The sequence below is a fragment of the Lithobates pipiens genome, unplaced genomic scaffold, assembly GCF_037356315.1.
Source record: "Lithobates pipiens isolate NorthernLeopardFrog02 unplaced genomic scaffold, aLitPip1_a1.2 Scaffold_18, whole genome shotgun sequence".
NCBI lineage: Eukaryota > Metazoa > Chordata > Amphibia > Anura > Ranidae > Lithobates > Lithobates pipiens.
The window spans coordinates 540205218-540226890 of NW_027507758.1; the positions used below are offsets into that span (position 1 = coordinate 540205218).

The 21673-nt window shown below is 41.5% G+C and overlaps 1 protein-coding gene and 1 pseudogene across 2 annotated transcripts in view; both read right to left on the reverse strand.

Moving 5' to 3' along the window:
* Positions 1–602: 602 nt before the first annotated feature.
* LOC143990620 (U2 spliceosomal RNA) lies at positions 603–735 on the reverse strand (annotated as a pseudogene).
* A 1064-nt stretch (positions 736–1799) lies between these two features.
* Positions 1800–21673, reverse strand: part of WDR35 (WD repeat domain 35) — a 109767-nt gene continuing 89893 nt past the window's right edge. Inside the window, exons 25-29 of one of the 2 annotated variants that reach the window (XM_077488829.1) lie at positions 19249–19413; positions 8128–8268; positions 7305–7461; positions 5169–5409; positions 1800–2922 (exon numbers count right to left, since the gene is read on the reverse strand). In XM_077488829.1, the coding sequence (XP_077344955.1) occupies positions 2775–2922; positions 5169–5409; positions 7305–7461; positions 8128–8268; positions 19249–19413 (852 nt within the window). In that variant the 3' untranslated portion in view covers positions 1800–2774. Of the gene's footprint in view, positions 2926–5168; positions 5410–7304; positions 7462–8127; positions 8269–19248; positions 19414–21673 lie in introns of both variants that reach the window. The other variant, XM_077488828.1, reaches the window with a different exon arrangement.

Consider the following 21673-nt stretch of genomic DNA (forward strand, 5'->3'; position numbering starts at 1 on the left):
CACACAAATAAAATAAATAAAAAGTGGGGAAAGGGATAGTGAAGAGGAGAGTGAAAAGGTGGCCATTGTGCAATACAATAGCCAGGCCCTCCGGCCAGGAATCAAAAATTCCTCTGGTCCTAGCCAAAAGGCCGGGCCCTAGAGGAAGGTGTGAAAAGTGTGTATACGGTGAAGTGTCCGTGGTGCCAGACTTCAAAGTGATAAATCACAGTGATAGTACGGCACCCCTGAACTGCCACTTCAGGGGCACATCACCATAGGCTTTTCAAAAGAAGCATCCCCGACCCCCCAGCCCAGACCACAGCAGCCCCCACTCCAGCCAGAAAGGCATGGAGATCCAGGAGCTTAGTGAGACCCTTTGCCATCAGGCCTCACCCTCGCTCCTATCACTCCTACCTAATTACATTCGGGAAGTACAGGCCGCCCCCCTGTTGGAAACAGGGGAACAAACATTCCCTCCCGAAAAACTGACTAGAGCTAAAGCTGCCCCAATCCAGGCCAGAAGGCCAGGGTCCCCTCCCCTGGCACCGACCAGTGGTTCTCCATCCCCATCAGAAGGCTTCCCTTTCGGCCTACGAACCGCTCCGGGTCACCTTTACACCAGCAGGTTTTGCATAGCAACCACCACCCCTGCTCCACCTCGCCGTAGAGCAGGGACGGAAGCAAGCGCCACCTCCTGGTAACTGATAAGAACAGATACTACACTTGATCTTAGCCAAAAGGCCGAGAAGTTAAACTACACCACTGAACTATTTAAAGCTGAGCTCCAGGTTTTAGTGAATTTTAAATAGTTTGTTTGGACCACGCTGGTCCAAACAAACTATCTACTTCACTAACAGATGCAGCAGCTGTGAGCACTGAACCTGTGTGTAGCCTCAGCTACATACAATATACAGCACTGTGTGCCAGCAATGGTATACAAACTTCCTGTCTCACTCCTGGAAATCGAGTGGGACTGAGCACTGCTTAGTCATTCATAGGAAGTTTTGTATTCCATGAATGAACAGAAAGCTTTCTCTGATTGGCTGCAGTGGGGATTGTGACATCATCTGCCCACCTCTCTTCCTCAGTCAATCAGAGGAAGCTTTGTATTTATTCATAGAATACAAAAGTCCCTGTAAATGGTTGAGCTGCGCTCAGCCTGACTTGATTTTGTTTCCAAAAGCGGAAAGGGAGGTTCACATGCTACTGCCAGGACACAGCACTGTATACTACTGAGGATTCATACAGTTTACATAGCACAGCCACTGTATCTGTTATTGAAGAAAAAAGTGCGTTTGGACCAAACTATTTAAAGTTCATTGATACCTGAAGCTCTGCTTTAAGAGCATGGATGGATCAGCTTCATCCTGCTGTGGTTATAGGACTCCAACTGGGTTTTTTGTTAGAATGAGACAGTTACAAAGTGATCACACAGTGCTGGGTTTTCTTTTTGAGCTGGCCATACATGGATCGAAATTTAGCTGGTTCAGCAGAGACTGACCTAACTTTGATCCATGTATGAGCAGGGAGGTTGTACAGAAGTTGATCGGCAGATTGACTTCTGTGAAATCACCCTGCCAGATTTCCCCTGCTCAATCAGAGCTGAAGACTATGACCTGCAATGCTGAACAGTGTATTCTAATGGTGAATTACCCCCCCCCCTCCCCCCCCCCCAAGCTGTCAAAATACAATAGCTCAGTGGGGAGCATTTCACTATTTACATGAAGTGTGTGGGTGGGGGAATCAAATTAGGTTTGAAGAAAAAAAAAAACGATCATCTATAGGCTGCTTTAAAAAGACCAGAATGCTCTCCAAAATAAGTGTCATTATTTGCTTCCCATATGAAATGTTTATTTGTAAAAGCAAAGATTTATACAAATAATGAAAAAAATTATACAAAACGGTTTATAAAATTGTAAAAGAAAAAAACAAAAAAATACAGTTTCCCTTGAAAGGACAAAGAGAACCCTTACTTAGTTACAGAACTATGGCAGTTAGCATAGAGATTCAGTAATCCTCTTCTGCAATCACAGCCATCATCAGCTTTACACAGCGAAACCCTCTGCCACCATTGCCAAGTCTTTCTTCACACCAACGGAGAACTCGTGGGGGAGATTTACTAAAACTGTAACAGATTCTGCTGCAGCTGTGCATAGTAACCAATCAGCTTCGCCTTCTAGGTTTTATTGTCAAACCTTTATTGAACGTGATGAAAATAGAAGCTGACTGGTTACTATGCACAGCTGCAGCAGAGTGTGTGTTCCAGTTTAGTAAATCTCCCCCATAGAGTGCAGTTAATGTGTAATGTCTGTACCAGGTGTTGGGGTACTCCAGCTGACTGATTTCTTAAGTAGCCCAAGTGCTCTTAAGGGATACGTTTGCCTTTTAGAATTTTACACCCATATTTAGGGTGTAAAATGTAACATATTCCAACACACCTCTCACCCCCTTTTTTTTTTTTTCCTTAAAAGGTGAACTTATCCTTTAAAAATACATTTTCTGTGCTTAAAACTTCACGTTGACATGCTCCTACAGTGTGTTATTTAGGCTTTCACTGTGTTTTTTTTTTCTCTGATTAAGAAACAATTAAAATGAAGTAACTGCCTAACCTAAAGAAAAAACTGTCATGTGAAAGTAATATAATAATAAATACGTATTAGGAATATTAATGTACATAGTAGGTATGTTTAAATTGACATCCCAGCGGACAACCTTCCTACAGTGATCAGGGGCAGACTATCAGCATATAGATTTTATTTATAATATATTTACACTGAAATGTCTCATACATTTTATGAAGTGGAGCTGTGGCAGAGAGGACAGAAGCTGTATGCAGCAATCTCTCGATCTTGAACGCCGTGCTTGCAAACGCTGCACATCCAGAACTGGTATTCTGTAATGGGTCTCCCTGAAGCAATGCATGTTGGCAATTTTCCTTCACTGCTGTAAGAAACAAACAAAATGACTTAAGAATTATTTATATAATAAATATCATAGTGCCTTAAAGATTACCTCTAAGTCTCCAAGGTAACTATGCTTTTGGTCGCATTAATTTAAAAAAGGGAGGATCAGAATCCCAAACCAGTTGTCGACTAGGCTCTTCTGCCTGAAGCTCATCCCCCAAACACCTAAAGGTTCATGTCCAAATACCCGGGCATACAATCATGGGACCAGCATCTACCAGATCAGGCCAGCAGTTTTACTGCTACAGGGCGGCACCTGTGCACTGATTCACATATACTGTATAAATGTGATGCAACACTTCCGGGAAGGGGGCACGCATGTGCGCCGCAAAGCTCCCCGCTTACGCTGTGAATGCACACAGCAGAAGCCGAACGGCAGATGCAGGGTACTCAATGTCCTCCAGCACCCACGATCCTTAGGCAGAGAGCCAGGATGATGATCTGCCTATGTAGGCAGATCATCATTCTGACAGGAGGAGAATGGATGGAGTTTACGTCCCTGCAAAGCAGGAAATAAATTAAATTTCTTGCCCTAGTGAAAGCACCACATGCAGTTTAGCAAAACACAGTTTTAGCTAGGCACAGTTAACCCTTTGATTGCCCCTGATATTAACCCTTTCCCAGCCAGAGTCATTAGTACAGTGATAGTGCATATTTTTTTTAAGCACTGATCACTGTATTAGTGTCACTGGTTCCCAAAAAGTGTAATCATATTTTGTTCTGTATATATGTTTGTTTATTAATACACCAGGAGGACATTGTTTAGCCCATTTGTACTTCCTGGTAATATTATGTACACTGTGTAATTTATGAATAAAAATTGTATATTATTGTGTCCATTTGTGTCCAGAGTTGATGGTCATTTAAAATCCCACCCATTCAGGGGGAAGCCTTTTTTTGATAAGTATATAGGGATTGGACCACTTCACCGTTATTTGACCCATTTTCAGTTCTTTTCTCGTTTAAAAAGTGTCAGAATGTCCGCTGCAATATCACAGTCCCGCTATAAGTCGCTGATCGCCACCATTACTAGTAAAAAAATAAAATAAAATAAAAATCCCATAATTTTTAGACGCTATAACTTTTACACAAACAAATCAATATATGATTGTTGTTTTTTTTTCTAATATGTAGCAGAATAAATAGTGGCTTAAATATATGAAGAAATTCGATTTTTTTTTGGATATGTTTTATAGCAGAAAGTAAAAAAATATAGCTTGGACCCTGAGGAGGGATCCCCCAGATGCGGATTGCAGGACTGGCCGGTGGTGGTCCCCCCCCCGCCTCTTTTTCTTTCCCCTCTGCTACTATACTCTTGACTATGATTTCTCCTTTGGTTCGGCCCCTCTGGGTATCTCACTATTCTCTTGATATAATTATTAAGAGAAAGGTATCAGAAAAGAAAAAGGAAAACAACTGTGCGGGATACGGAGACTTCCTAGCCCTCAAAATCAACGGCATGCACCACACTGTATGTGTTTGGACCATTGAGGCAAGAGATCCTGTATTTGGAGGATATCCAATGTCAATTCAATATTGTTGTGGTTTCTGTATCACCGTATTTAAATAAAGAATTGGAAAAATATATATATATTTTTTTCAAAATTGTCGATTTTGTTTTTTATAGCACAAAAAAAACACACACACAAAAAAAAAAAAAAAAAAAACACACGCAGAGGTGATCAAATACCACCAAAAGAAAGCTCTATTTGTGGGAAAAATTTGTGGGAACTGCACAATTGTCAGTTAAAGTAACAGTACTAGTATTGCAAAAAATAACCTGGTTATGAAGGGGGGGGGGGGGGTAAATGTTCCAGAGGTCAAGTGGTTAAGGCTAATTACTCCAGCATCCCCAACAGGCATGCTTGTCTTCAAAAAAAAGTGAAACTAGTGATTCCTGCGAGAATCCATAAAAACATATTTTGAGTTTCATGCTTGAGGTGATAGTAGCTGCATTAGTGCAGTTGCAACAAGAACAATTGAGTACTGATACCAAAAACTATATTAGTGCTGCTTGGACCTTGAAGAAGGGGGTACACCTCAAAATCTTTTCCTGAAAATTTTAATGTTAGTGCAAATAAAAAAATGTATCACAGGACAGTACTCAATTGTTCTTTTGGCATTTCATAAAATCAATAGGAAAAATGTTTGATAACCCGTTTCTAGTTTCTAAATTTGAACTATTCGTAGGATCCCTGTGTTGATATCACATGTCATACGAACCGTTCTGGGAGGACATCCGTCTCAGGATTCCGGCTATCTTTTGGACTGTGTTTGGTGAAGATTTCCAAGGCAAGGTCTTCATATTGCTGTCTTTGCTCAGGGCTCAAAGTCTCTAAGGATTCCAGTTTAATAAAGGCCTTGGAACAGGTACCAAATGCTCTGTTAGCACAGGCACAGAGCGCCAGCAAGGAATAGATCTCCACAGCAGGAATAATATCTTCATAATCTCTTAGGTATAAAGCTGGGAATCATAAAGACAAAAAGGTAAAACTTGTGTGCACCAAACAGACTCAACTCTGTTCCCAATATCCTATACCAGGGATATGCAATTAGCAGATCTCCAGCTGTTGCAAAACTACAAGTCCCATCATGCCTCTGACTCTGGGTGTCATGCTTGTGGCTGTCAATGTATTGCTATGCCTCATGGAACTTGTAGTTCAACAGCTGGAGGTCAGCTAATTGCATATGCCTGTCCTATACTGATGACAAAATGAAGACAATTGTTTAACCCCAAATTTTAAACTTTCTAGGTTTGTTCCCTACATTAATAAGAAGTAAAACCATTATTCCAGATATGTAGTAATCATAACTCCCAACTTTTTCGATGGGAACAAGGGATGATGAAAATGTATGTAGGCATAAGGCAACCCCCCTCCCCTTGCTATGCCCCCTTAAAAGAGATTTATAAAGAAAATATGATTAGCTAAACCCACATGCTTTTTTTTTTAACCACTACTATTCCTTTATTCTGGCTTTTGACATTTACAGATGCAGCAATTTATAAATTGGATTAAAGGTTTAGCACTGGGAAACACTTTTTGAAAGATAAATAGTGCATTTTAACCCTACAGATCAGACCAAAATTTGAAGAAAGGAGGGACATTGTTCCAAATCAGAGACAGTCCCTCAAAATCAGGGACAGTCCCTCAAAATCAGGGACAGTTGGGAGCTCAATAAGTAGCTAAAATTAGCACTTTAATGTGGGCCTGTTAAAATTCCTAAGTAAGTAAACTGCTATAAGGCTAGGTTCACACTATAGCGATGCGGGAACGCCGCAAATCCGCTGCGTTTTCCCGCATCGCATGACTCCCGCCGGCAGTTCACACTGCCCTATTGCGGACTGCTGGGAGTGTCAATGAAATCTTAATGACACCCCCAGATCCGTCCGCATATCGCAGTGCGATCTGCACACTCGCACAGGAATCGGATCGCATGGTGTGAACACCCATGCGATCCGATTCTGCTGCGGACCAAAAAAGGGTCCCGTGCGAGTTTGCTGCGGGAGCGATGCGAATTCAGCCATACTATCTGTATGGCTGAACTCGCATCGCTACAGAGATCCGATGTGATTTGCACTGCAGTGCGGTGCGAATCACATCCGGATCTCCCCCCGGCAGCAGTGTGAACCCAGCCTAAAGGAGCTATTATACTCACACAATGTGTCAGGGGTTCAAGAGTCTGACACTCTCAGAAGTGTTTAATGCTAAAAACACTGACAGAGGTTGCAGTGCTGAATTGAAGGATGATTGTCAAAAAGGTCCACCAGGGAGGGGAGATCTCTTCCATTGCAGGGACATTCTTTTAGGACTTTATCATGGAACTGACAGGGTCACTATAAATTACACAACAAATTAAAGTGATGCCACTTTTCTCCAAAGCATCATAAATAGCTACAGCTCCTTGTTCCTTTTTTTTTTTTCCCCCCAGACATTTTTTCATAACAGTTTGAACTTCCCATTCAACAAAAAGCCTTCTATATGAACCGATTGAGACCAAAAGTGCCAATTACTCCCATAATTGGTAATTCAGTTTTGGGTGAATGATGGTGGCCTTTATTAACTGAATTCTATATGGTTTAGTCAACTCAAGAAGACACATATCTTCATATGAATTCTTGGGGTCTACACAAGGAAATCTCTTTCCTATCTGCTGCATCTGCTTAATAGGGAAATAAGCTTGAATAGACACATTCACAGAATGGCAGCGGGATGAGGAACTCTAATTCCACTGCTCAAGTCAAAGAGATGCAAAAAGCAACTGGGTGCCTCAATCCGTGGCTATCCAAAAGTTAAACACACAGTAATCTAGATTGTTGAATAGCTTATCTGTAGTAAGAAATATCCAGTCCAGACTCACCTGTCCTCATGGCAGCATCTACATAGCCTTCATAGAGCTGCCTGTGAGCGAGCAGGAAGAAGTGATAGGCCTCAGCCCCTCTCCAGGCATTGTCAATTATCCGATTATCAGACAGGAGACTGTCTTCCTCTAACAGACCAGCCAGTGCCGATGTAGCCTGAAAAGCAGTAGGCAAAATTACATGGAACGCCCAGCATTATATGACTGGAATCTGCTTTAAAGCACAGCAAAAGAAACATACGATAACTGCAGTGCAGTCTTATGTTCATGAAATACCTAAATTTCAGTGTTCTGTTTTCCAAAGTGGATATTTTGTTGTTTGGCATAAACATAGAAAAGTAATACTGGAAAAAACAAGTGGTCCATCAAGGCTATGCCTTTTTGTTCTGTAATTTTTTTTTACCTTTGTGCCCGAGTTTAGATCTATGCTTGACCCAAACATCAATTACTCTTTTAATTCGCCGCTAGCGGCCGAAGAAAGGCACCCGAAAAGCTCCTGCAAAGTGCTTCGGCAGCGATGCCCATTCATTTCAATGGGCAGGGGTGATTTGGGAGCCCTAAACTGTTCCAAAGATGCTGCTTGCAGGACTTTTTCTAATGTCCTGCAAGCGCAGGGCTCCAATGTGAAAGCACTCGGCTCTCACACTGGGGAAGCGCCTGAAAAATGCCTCAGTGTGAAAAGGGTGTAAAACTTTCCACAATTTCTCAAAAAGTAAACCAATCTTGGTAACTGTGTTTTGTCATAGGAGTTTGCATTGCCTGAACTCCAGGTGTTTTAATTTTACCTTTTGCCATTAGTCTGAGCAAATCAGGATTATCATACCTCAGTCTGGTTTCCTTTCTGCTTTCCTTTCTGTGTTATCTTCACGTGTGTATGGTATTGCTCCACCAGTAATGCTGCCAGCACATACAGCTTCTTTACACGGAGCGGCTTTGTTCGTTTCTTGGCCTCTTCATCAGCAATCTGGAATACAACACAATAACAGTTACTGAACTACAAAGGATCACTGACAAGACCATTCATTGCTGATTTCCAGTAACCTCTATGACTGGGAAGATAATGTATTGAGAAGGTTGCTGCCTCTACACTCACATAATCCCATTTTACTAGAAGCATGTTGGTGATGCTTTGCAATCTATAAGTGGGTGAATCAAACCAAACTCAATATTTCTTGCTTGGAGTTTCCTTGCAAGTGTGGGGCTGCATTTCTGCAAATGGAGTTGGAGATTTGGTCAGGATCAATGGTGTCCTCAATGTTGAAAATACAGGCAGAGAATTATCCATCATGCCATACCATCAGGGAGGCGTGTGATTGGCTCCAATTGTATTCTGCAGCAGGATAATGACCCCAAACATGCAGCCAATGTCATTAAAGTGGATCTTCACTCCCCTAGTCAACACTGATTGTTTAAACACTTCAGCCCCGGAAGATTTGGCTGCTCAATGACCAGGCCATTTTTTTTCGATACGCACTGCGTTGCTTTAACAGACAATTGCGCGGTCGTGTGATGTTGTACCCAAACAAAATTGACATGCTTTTTTCCCCACAAATAGAGCTTTATTTTGGTGGTATTTGATCACCTCTGCGGTTTTTATATTTTGAGCTATAAGCAAAATAGCAACAATTTTGAAAAAAAAAAAACACATATTTTACTTTTTGCTATAATAAATATCACAAATAATAATAAAAAAAAAAACTAAAACACTAATTTTATTTCCTCAGTTTAGGCCAATATGTATTCTTCTACATATTTTTGGTAAAAAGAAAAATCGCAATAATCGCATATTGATTGGTTTGCGCAAAAGTTATAGTGTCTGCAAAATAAGGGTTATATTTATGGCATTTTTATCAATATATATATATATTTTTTTTCTTACTAGTAATGGCTGGTGATCTGTGATTTTTATTGGGACTGCGATATTGCGCACTTTTGACACATTTTTGAGACCATTGACAATTATACAGTGGTCAGTGGTATAAAAAATGTACTGATTACTGTATAAATGTCACTGGCAGGGAAGGGGTTTACACTAGGGGGCGATCAAGGGGTTAAATGTGTTCCCTAGGTGTGTTCTAAGTGTAGGGGAGATGGGACTGACTAGGGGAGGAGAGAGATCGGTGTTCATACTTAGTATGAACACACAATCTCTCTCCTCTTCCCTGAGAGAACCAGGATTTGTGTTTACACACACAGATCCCGGTTATCGCTCTGTCACAAGCGATCGCAGGTGCCTGACGGTCATCGCGGCCACCGGGCACTCACATCGGCTCCAGGCACATGCTGCGGGCGCTTCCTACAACGCCTTAAAGGGCCAACATACAGTTTTGGCAGTTCGCCCAGGGGAGCCAACCTGCCGCAGTGAAACTGTGGTGGCCAGTCAGGAACCGGTTAATTCTAAAGCTGCTATGAGTTGTAAATGGAGATAAAAAAAAAAAGTATATCATATTTACTTGTTTTAAACTTTTTTTTTTTTTTTTTCATTTCTTCAGTTACTTCCTGGTTTCTTACCTAGGCAAATTACTGTATTTATCGGCGTATAACACGCACATTCATTTTAAGAGGGAGGTTTCAGGGAAAAAATTGCATTGTAAGCAAGGAACTTTGAAGCAAAAAAAGTCTGTGTCCATCTGCAGCCTAACAGGTGCCATCAATGCCCATCTGCAGCCTCACAAGTGCCATCAATGCAGCCTCACCATTGCTATCAATGCAGTCTGATCAATGTCCATCTGCAGCCTAGAGGGGGCAGGGAGGGTGGTGGGATGAGCGCCGACAGATTGCATACCATGAGAATCTCCTATGATAGACAAAACACTGGTCCAATGGTGGCCCAGAAGAAGGGACTTCCTATTACAGAGGCCGCCAAGTAAACAAGAGATTCTCACTGTATGTAATCTGACCGCACTTGTCTCTGACCCTCCCTGTCCCCTCTGAGGCAGCTAAAATTGTAGTATTGGCGTATAACACGCACATGCTATTTGCACCCAATCTTCATGGTGAAAAAGTGAGTGTTATACACCAATAAATACAGTATGTCGTACATCCCAGTAGTCTTCACTGGAAGGGGGGGGGGGGGTTCTCAGCTTAGCACACTCTCCTGCTTGCATGCTTGAGCTAAGGGCAGGAGGATTCCAGGAAGTAAATCTTACATGAATCATTTTCCCTTACTCAACATGGCCACGGCCAGAACTGCTGGGGGGATTTCAAAGTGATTTCTCAACAAAATAAATTATAGAGACATGAATGGGTGGGGGAATTTGCTTTGAATATTAAAAATGAATTAAATAGTGTTTTGGTTTGGTGAAGATTTGCTTTAACAGCTATCTTCAGCATAAAGAAGAACAAGGAGTCCTGGAAGTGATGGTTTGGCCCCACAGAGCCCTGATCTCAACATCATGGAATCTGTCTGGGATTATATGAAGAGACAGAAGGATTTGAGATGGCCTACATCCACAGAAGATCTGTGGTTACTTCTCCAAGATGTTTGGAACAACCTACTTGCTGAGTTCCTTACAAAAATTGCATGCACGAGTACTATGTGTACCTAGGAGAATTGGATGGTGGTTTGAAGCCAAATGGTAGTCACAATAAATATTGATTTGATTTAGTTTTTTTTTCTGTAGTAAACTATTAAAATATAAATTTTTAAAAGCATTCCTACTTTACAGCATTTCATTATATATATATATATATATATATATATATATATATATATATATCACACACACACAGGATATAAAAAGTCTACACAAAATGTCAGATTTCTATGGTGAAAAAAAATGAGACAAAGATAAATAATTTCAGAACTTTTTCCGCCTGTAATGTGAAACCTATAAACTGTACAACTCAACTGAAGAAGTAAAAATAAAATAATGTGGTTGCATAAGTGTGCACACCCTTTATATAACTTGCGCCGTAGCTGTGTTCAGAATTACACAATGACATTCAAACTGATATTAAATAGGAGTTAGTACACACCTGCCATCATTTGGCATAAAAGGCATTAACCCCAAATAAAGCTCAGCTGTTCTAGTAGGTCTTTCCTAACATTTTGTAGTCGCATCCTACAGCAAAAGCCATGGTCCGCAGAGAGCTTCCAAAGCATCAGAGGGATCTCAAAAAAGGTATCAGTCCGGAGAAGGGTACAAAATAATTTCCAAGGCATCAGACATACCATGGAACACAGTGAAGACAGTCATCAAGTGGAGAAAATATGGCACAACAGTGACATTACCAAGAACTGGACATCCCGCCAAAAGGCTGAAAGCAACATTAAAGGAGCTGCAGGAATATCTGGCATGTACTGGCTGTGTGGTAAATGTGAGAAGAATCTCTTGTATTCTTCATATGTCTGGGCTATGGGGTGGAAGGATGTTTTGGGTGGCTTGAATATTTTTCTTAGCCCGGCCTGTGTTCAGGTTTGTTGAACTTTTTGGCCATAATTCCAAAAGATATGTTTGGCGCAAAAACAACACTGCACATCATCAAAAGAACACCCACAGTGAAGCATGGTGGTGGCAGCATCATGCTTTGGGGCTGCTTTTCTGCAGCTGGAACAGAGGCCTTAGTCAAGGTTGAGGGAATTATGAACAGTTCCAAATATCAGTCAATATTGGCACAAAACCTTCAGGCTTCTGCTAGGAAGCTGAACATGAAGAGGAACTTCATCTCTCAGCTTGACAACAACCTAAAGCATACATCCAAATCAACATAGTTACTGTACATAAATCGTGAGGTTTAAAAAAGACACAAGTCCATCCAGTCCAACCCGTGTGTGCATTTATGTTAATAATAAATTGTATATCCTTGTATGTTGTGGTCGTTAAGGTACCCATTTAGATGTTTGTTTCAATTATCAATGCTCCCCGCTGATACTACTGCTTGTGGAAGAGAATTCCACATCCTTACCGCTCTGACAGTAAAGAACTCTATGCATTTTGTGATTCAACCACTTTTCTTCTAATTCTAGTGAAAGGCCACATGTCTTTTTAAATTCCCTTTCACTAAAAAGGTTGTTCCCTATGCTAGGGTCACCAGTACGGTATTTGTACATCGATATCATATCCCCTCTCAAGCGAGGATAAGTTCAATGCTCGTAGTCTTTCCCAACAGCTGAGATCCACTAGTCCATTAATTAGGTTTTTTGCCCTTCTCTGGACTCTCTCCAGTTCCAGCACATCCCTTCTGAGGGCTGGTGCCCAGAACCAGACAGCATACTCCAGGTGTGACCGAACCAGAGTCTTGTATAGTGGTAAAATTATCGTTTTATCTCTGGAGTGAGTCTACTTTTTAATGCATGCCAATATTCTGTTTGCTTTGCTAAGCCCATTTACTAGGACCACCAGGTACTTTTCCATTCTAGATTCCCCCAGAGGTTCTCCCTATAGTGAGTGAATTGCATTCATATTTTTGGCACCCAAACGCATTATTTTACATTTTTCACCATTAAACCTCATTTCCCATGTAGTTGCCCACCCCATTAATTTCTTTAGGTCTTCTTGTAAGGTTTCCAAATCCTGTGTAGAAGTTATTGCCCTGCTTAACTTTGTATCATCTGAAAATACTGAAATTGAGCCATTTAGCCCATCCTCAAGGTCATTTATGAATAAATGAAACAAGATTGGTCCCAGAACAGAACCCTGGGGGACCCCACTTTCCACACCGGACCATTCAGAGTACTCCCCATTTATCACCACCCTCTGGACTCACCCCTGTAGTCAGTTTTCAATCCAGGTACTCACCCTATGGTCCATGCCTAAAGACCTTAGTTTGTACAGTAAACGCTTGTGGGGAACTGTATCAAATACCTTTGAAAAATCCAGATACACCACATCTACGGGCCTTCCTTTATCTAGAGGGCAGCTCACCTCCTCATAGAAGGTTAATAGATGGTCTAACAAGAATGATTCTTCATGGATTCATGCTGATTACTGCTAATGATACCGTTCTCATTACTGAAATCTTGTATATAGTCCCTTATCATCCCCTCCAAGAGCTTGCAGACTATTGATGTTAGGCTGACAGGCCTGTAGTTCCCAGGGATATATATCTGCCCTTTTTAAACAAAGGAATGGCTTCCCCGGAAAAAGTTTTGGAATGGCCCAGCCGGAGCCTCGTAATCTGACAGATTTGGAATGTTTTTGCAAAGAAGAATGGGCAAATATTGGCAAGTCAAGATGTGCCATTCTGATAGACTCATACACAAAAAGACTGAGTGCTGTAATAAAATCAAAAGGTGCTTCAACAAAGTATTAGTTTAAGGGTGTGCACACTTATGCAACCATGTTATTTTATTTTTACTTCCCTCCACCTAAAAGATTTCAGTTTGTTGTTCAACTGAGTTGTACAGTTTATAGGTCACATTTAGCCTAGGATCACACGACTGCGATGCGATGTACTGAGCATTTGATCCATTTTTTTTTCTTTAATTCTTTTTTTAGTTAAGGCTGCCTTTACACCCGTCTGCTCTAATTGCATTGAATTAAGACACTTCCTCCATTTAAAACACACCAAAACAGACTAAATATTGCAGCTGCGTCTTTTTTTCTGACATAGAGCCTAGGTTCACATTGATGCAATTTGACATGTCAAATCACATGCCGGATCGGTACGGGCTTTGCGGCTCCGCACTAATTCCCAAAAGTAGTTCCTGTACTACTTTTAGCGACTTCGGGAGGAGATCTGTGCAGGAACTCGCACAGATGTCTGTCAAATAGCCCCCTGAAGTCGAACTGCATGGCCGGGATACAATTGTGCGAGTTCAGCTAGGCCTGCATGATTTCTAACCCGCAGCAATGTGAACCTAGGCAGAACACTACAATGCAGATGCACTGTGGAAGTGCCTTGGGGTGTCAGCAAGTGTAAGGTGTGTTACAATGCAATGGTGTAAAGCCAGCCTAAGCCCTTGCACACACGGTCGGACATTCCGAAAACAAAATCCGTCAGATTTTTTCCAATGGATATTGTCTGAAACTGGTGTTGCATACACACGGTCGGACAAAGTTGTCGGAAAATCCGATCGTTCGGAACGTGATGACGTTAGTTCGTTGTGACGGCACTACGTTCAGGCTAGTAGCCAATAGCTTTGGTCTCGTAATTTGATCTGAGCATACGTGGCACTTTGTCCGATTGGAACTCTCTACAAACGATCGGACAAAGTCCGATCGGATCATGTTGTCGGAAAATTTGATATCCAGCTCTCAAACTTTGTTGGTCAGATATTCCAATGGAAAAAGTCCGATGTAGCCCACACACGGTCGGATTATGCCATGTGTACAGGGGCTAACATTTAAACCTGCACCAGAATTATTTCAGTTAGGCTCTAATCATTCGCTCTGGGAACTTTTTATCTGCAATGCTTTCACACATATGTGTATTTAGTTGTTTTTCTGCCTGAATGGCACCTCAACACACTTTGCTAAATGCACTCAAACAAATGTACCTGTGTGCATTATGGAACATTAGCAGCCCATTCAAAATAAAGAGGATGCCTTCATACAACACATGTACAGTAATGCAATGCATCAACAATGGTGTGAGGGGATCCTAAATGATGTTTCTTTTACTTGCCCGGATACACAATTCAGCGCTAATACACACTACATGCCAATTTTACCCTGAGCAGGAACTTTTATAGAGGTCACAAATACATATTCCAACAATACCTGTTTAGACAACCAAGGAACAATAAGGAAAGGTGCATGTATACCAAACCACCACTAGATGTCAGCACTTGTTAATTTTATGCTCAAAGTAGAATATGAAGCGTTCCTTTAGAATCTGGTTTGGAGAAACTAACAAGATCATTCACATTAAGAGCCCAGTCACACTACATGGATTGGGCTGTATTGATTAGTGCAAGCCTAATTGAATAACAAGCAAAAATCTATTGTTTTTAGTAGTCTCAGTTCACACTATCGCATTGTGTTGGTGCGCATTTCTTGAAAATGGAACCTGCTGCATTTGACTGTAGCAAAACATGGTACAACATGTTACAAAGCATCAGAGTGCATTGCAATGCATGTTAAGGAAAGAAAAACAATTTACGTTGTCTCCTGATGTGAACAAAATAGCCTGCACATCAATAAAACGCATATAAAAAATGTCAACTCACGTGCATTTCACTCGTATCAACACGAGCTACATGCAATGGACATGGTGTGAATCCACATGTGTAGAGACATGTGCTGATGTGCATACAGTATGCAGACTACTTTTGCTGACCTGTTTTGTAAAAAAACTAAATAGGATTTTTATACTAACCGTAAAATGTTTTACAAGTCCATTTGGGGACACGGGAAGTCTTTAAAGAAGAACTAAACTCTCCTATCCTTTACAGCCGAGGAAGCTGTCATCTTAGCCTCTGTTTGAGCTGCAGTTGCCATGTTGCTGCATGTGATCAGCTGTGAAGCCACACATTTAATGGCCTGACCTTTCAGTTAAAAGCTAACATAAGCCTCCTAGCAATTATGACAGTTCTCATTCAAGGAATGGATTTAACTGTTCTGGAAAATAGTTAAATCAGTGGGTTTAGTTCCGCCTTAGCCTTTGGGTTATACTGCCAGTAGCAGAATGTCTCCTGTAGGTAGCAGCAATATAACCCATTAAATATGTACTGTGTTTGTGTCCAGGGGCGGACTGACCATTGCCACTAGGGGCCCCCATCAGGGTTGCCAGCCTCAGTAAAACCAGGAGGAGAAGTATGTAAAAATCTGTGTTTTTTTTTTTTACATCTGTCTCTGAAATGTCCCTTACCGACATCCTTTTGGTCTAAAAATCCAGAGATTATAGCTGTCCCACCTCTCCAGTACCTTCTCAGCCAATGGAAACATGTCTGTGTATACTGTGTGATTGTAAACTGTGTGTGTGTGTGTGTTTGTGTATATTGTGTGCCCCCATAATGTCTGATTGCCTGGGGGCCCCATAAACTTTCAGTCTGCCTCCGTCTGTGTCCCTCAATGGATGAGAAGAAAGTAAATCGTATTTGTCTTTAATACCTTGAGTGAAAGACCTGCAGCAGGTTGCGCTTCGAATAAAAGCTATAGCAACAAAATAATTTTGATAATATTATGCATAAGGCCAACTGAATCACTTCATCACTACATTGTGTTCATGGACGATGCAAAACAGACAAAGGTTTTATTGCAGTCTAAACAATATTCTCCAATAATACTGCCAATTCCCATCACAATAAATCTCAAAGCTGTTCAGGCACAAAAAAACAAAAACAAAATCTAGCATAGAGGATTTACCTTCTCTAAATGCAAACACTGAAGCATAAAAATCAATGGACCATCAAAGCAGCATCAAGACTGCAGTGTGAAACAAAATGCCAATGCTATGCCAGACAACATTTTATACAACAGTCATATGGAGCAAGTGTAGGATTTGGAATTCGTGCTAGTAAAAGTCCGAACACCATACAAGCAACCCACGCATTATTTTTTATGTACACAAAAGTTATATCTAATTTCTCCCAAGATACAACTTATACAACAATTAACAACTTCCAGTCCCATAAAATCTCTTCTTTGTCGATCTTGTCAGAGCTGTGAGGGTCCTACGTACAATGCAGCATTATCAGTCCTGCATTGCTACTGAGGGGCCCGCCCACAACCTGGAGCATCAAAAAGAAGAAAAGAGTGCCAGCTGCAGGAGGCGCAAGGGATAAGATAAGGGATAAGATAAAGTAAAAGTGTTTTACTGGCACCCTAGGCAGGTAGAAGATACCCTGCCATTGTCTGAGGGTGAGGGGAGGGGAGTGTGGGCAGGTGCTGTACTGTAACATGTTACACCCTAAATATACAGTATCTCCCAAAGTGAGTACACCCCTCACATTTTTGGAAATATTTTATTATATCTTCTCATGTGGCAACACTGAAGAAATGACACTTTGCTACAATGTAAAGTAGTGAGTGTACAGCTTGTATAACAGTGTAAATTTGCTGTCCTCTCAAAATAACTCAACACACAGCCATTAATGCCTAAACCGCTGGTAACAAAAGTGAGTACACCCCTAAGTGAAAATGTCCAAATTGGGCCCAAAGTGTCAATATTTTGTCTGGACTCCATTATTTCCCAACGCTGCCTTAACCCTCTTGGTCATGGAGTTTACCAGAGCTTCACAGGTTGCCACTAAAATCCTCTTACACTCCTCCATGAGGACATCACAAAGGTGGATGTTCGAGACCTTGCACTCCACCACCTTTCGTTTGAGGATGCCCCACGCTCAATAGGGTTTAGGTCTGGAGACATGCTTGGCCAGTCCATCCCCTTTACCTTTAGCTTTTTTAGCAAGGCAGTGGTCATGTTGGAGGTGTGTTTGGGGTCGTTATAAGGTTGGAATACTGCCCTGCGGCCCAGTCTGAAAGGAAGGGATCATGCTCAGCTTCAGTATGTCACAGTACATGTTGGCATTCATGGTTCCCTCAATGAACTGTAGCTCCCTAGTGCCGGCAGCACTCATGCAGCCCCAAATCATGACATTCCCACCACCATGCTTGACTGTAGGCAAGACACACTTGTCTTTGTACTCCTCACCTGGTTGCCGCCACACACGCTTGACACCATCTGAACCAAATAAGTTTATCTTGGTCTCATCACACGGTTCCAGTAATCTGTGTCCTTAGGCCGCGTACACACGGGCGGACTGTTCGTCCAACTTTGTCCGCTGAACAGTGTTTGGGCGGACAGTCCGCTCGTGTGTGGGCTTTCAGCGGACAGTTTCAGCGGACAGTTTGACGGACAAGGTTTTTCGGAATTTCCGAAAAACTGTCCGCTGAAACCTTGTTTCAGCGAACAGTCCGCTCGTGTGTAGGCTTGTTCGTCAAACAAAGTTGCGCGCATGCTCGGAAAGGATTTTCACGCCGAAAGTTATAATGCAGTGTATAGGACGTCGTATTTTTCGTCCCGTCGTACGTGCCGTTCACGTCATCGCGCACGGTTTCAGCAAACTGTTCGTCCGTCGTGTGTGGCCATGTCCGTCCATGCTAAGTTTGAGCGGACTGTTTGCCGAAACTGTTTGACAGACAAAGTTGGGCGAACAGTCCGCGCGTGTGTACGCGGCCTTAGTCTGCTTGTCTTCAACAAACTGTTTGCAGACTTTCTTATGCATCAACTTTAGAAGAGGCTTCCTTCTGGGACGACAGCCATGCAGACCAATTTGATGCAGCGTGTGGCATATGGTCTGAGCACTGACAGGATGACCCCCCCACCCCTTCAACCTCTGCAGCAATGCTGGCAGCACTCATATGTCTATTTCTCAAAGACAACCTCTCAAACACGTGCACTCAACCTCTTTGGTTGACCATGGCGAGGCCTGTTCTGAGTGGAACCTTTCCTGTTAAACCGCTGTATGGTCTTGGCCACCATGCTGCAGCTCAGTTTCAGTGTCTTGGCAATCTTCTTATAGCCTAGGCTATCTTTATGTAGAGCAACAATTCTTTTTTTCAGATTCTCAGAGAGTTCTTTGCCATAAAGTGCCATGTTGAACTTCCACTGACCAGTATGATAGAGGAAGAGAGATAACACCAAATTTAACACACCTGCTCCCCATTCACACCTGAGACCTTATAACACTAACGAGTAACATGACACCGGGATGGGAAATGGCTAATTTGGACCCAATTTGGACATTTTCACTTAGGGGTGTACTCACTTTTGTTGCCAGCGTTTTAGACATTAATGGCTGTGTGTTGAGTTATTTTGAGGGGACAGCAAATGTACACTGTTATACAAGCTGTACACTCACTACTTTACATTGTAGCAAAGTGTCATTTCTTCAGTGTTGTCACATGAAAATATATAATAAAATATTTACAAAAATGTCAGGGGTGTACTCACTTTTGTGAGATACTGTAGGTATAACATGTTGCAAAGGTGAACTTATCCTTTCATCTCCATGTATTAAAGGCTGCAGCTGACCTAACATGGTGTCATTACATACCTTGAACAGGAGCTTAGCCGCTTCTAGGAAGTGATTAGCTTTGCGGTAAAGTTCAATTGCATCCAGAGTTTTGTTCTTTTCTAACAAATGGGAGGCATATTTGGCAAGCAGTGATCTTATTTCTTTCATGTTGTGATTTTTGGCAAGCTCAACAGCTTTATTCCACTGTAAGAAAGAAGCCAAAAGTGTGAAATATAATTCATATTTTCTCTCTGAATTTAACAATGGAGCTATAGTTATGCGATAGCATGTTATACAGAAATCAAATACATGCAGCTGGTAAACTTACAATACATTCAACCATTCCCAGTTTTACACATTAGCCTTCTTAAAGTAGAGGTCCGAAATAAACGTACCTAATCTTAAACCTGTTCCCACCCCTATTCAATGCCCCTTTACCTAACTAGCCTGTAAAAGGCTGAGTATACTTCCTTTAAAGAGAGGAAACATATTGGTTACAATAAAGCAACACAGACAACTTGATAAATAAAGCTGGATATACAAATATAGTTTTTGTCTGTTCAGTCTGCAAACCGAACAAAAAAAAAAAAGTTATATATTTCTTCATCCACCCTATGCAATCTGAATGGAAAAATCTCTCCCTACAGCTATTATATTCTGACAGCCTGCCCTGACAGCTGTCAAAATACCCAAACAGCAGCAGCATTGGATTGTATCCACGCACTGTTTAAGTAACAATTCTCCACCTGACTTTTTTTCATTTTTCAATTAAGGGATGTAGGAAGGGAGGGGATTGACAGGGCCACCCACTGATGGAATATGGGCCAGTTCATCATAAACTGGCCAAAATGTGTTCAGGATACGGCCAGCTTAAAGTGATTGTAAACCCTAGTCTTTTTTTTTTTTTTAAATAACAAACATATCATACTTTCCTCCATTGTGCAGTTCTAGGAAGCTCAGTGTACTGCTGCATCTTCTCCCCCAGCTCTTAAGAAGTTAAGAACAGAGGGAATGCGATCAAGTATTAAAAAGGAGGGGGGTGGGGGAGGGTTTACAATCTTTGTTTTTTTATATCAATGAACACAAAAACACAAATGTTTTGCCTTTCATTTTTATTTTAAATTGAATGTGTTGTTTTACAAGGGGATAGTTTACACTTGCTACTGTTTCAAGCAGGATGCTGCCTAAGACATTCTCTACTTGCTTGTTTTGGAAATGTTTTGCTACTACCTTAAAGCACACATTTCCTGATCTCAAAAGGCCTTAAAGCGGTATTAAAGCCTGCATTGCGATTTTTATCTACAGGTAAGCCTTTAATAAGGCTTACTTATAGGTAAAATTAAAATCTCCCAAACAAGAACCCCTTAGGAGATATTCACCCTGGGTGCCGCCACTGACATCACCGGCGCATTTGTTCTGAAGGTCCAGCATCCTGATGGCCGACATCATCGTGGCTCCAGCCAATCACACAGCCGGAGCCAGTGAACCCGGAAGAAAGACCGGTGGAAGAAGTCAGCCCTCTCAGTGGTGACAGCATGGCGCTAAAAGGGCTTCGCTCTAAGATAAGTATTTCATAATGTGGTAGTATGCAATGCGTACTTGCACATTATGCCACTGTCTTACAGGTGTTTTTTTTTTAATACTGTGAAGAAAAGAGAAAGAGGCGCCTCTGGCTGTAAAAATTATATTTAATAAACACTCACATAGTAAAACTCTACACCCAGAGGCACCTCTCTCTTTTCTTCACAGTATTAATTGGGAACCCGTTTCAGTTTCCACTGGATGGCTGTCGTTTTTGGACTGTTGTTTTACCCCCCAATGAAAAATTATTTCCTTCCTTTTCAGAAAAATACTTTTTGAAGAAATAATTTTTCTGTCCCCCCCCCCCACCCCTCCTTCTCCATTCTCCGTGTGTACCATATTGACTTGATTACACTCATAGTATTGTCATTTCTTTTTTAGTATTATTATTTTTAAAATACTGTACATATAAAGTTTTTTCAATTTCTTGAAAAAAGCGGTAGGCGGGTGTGTGTTTTTATGAGTGCCATAATATTTGTATATGTTTTTTTTTAAGCCAGCCACAGTTTACAACTGCTTTAATAAGCTATTTTTCTTTCTTTGGAAAACAGATCAACTGATAAACTACTCAACTCTACAGTGCGTGACAGGTATATTTAAGAAATAAGGATTTAGCACGTCGGAGCTGCTGGAGGAATTTTACAAGTGGTTGATTAGCACCATTTAGTCCTAGAGGAAAACAGCTGTTTTACCATACATCAATCTATAGGCACAGAGGAGACATTCTCTCCATCCATGAACATAGAAATACAGAAGAGCACAACAGCGGTCTGTCCTGTGTTGACAATTCTAGCTCCCACTTCTTGTGTTTGCAAACACAACATAAAGATACTCAGAGGAAAGGGCACCAAGGTCTACACACAGCATGTCTATGTGACCTCCA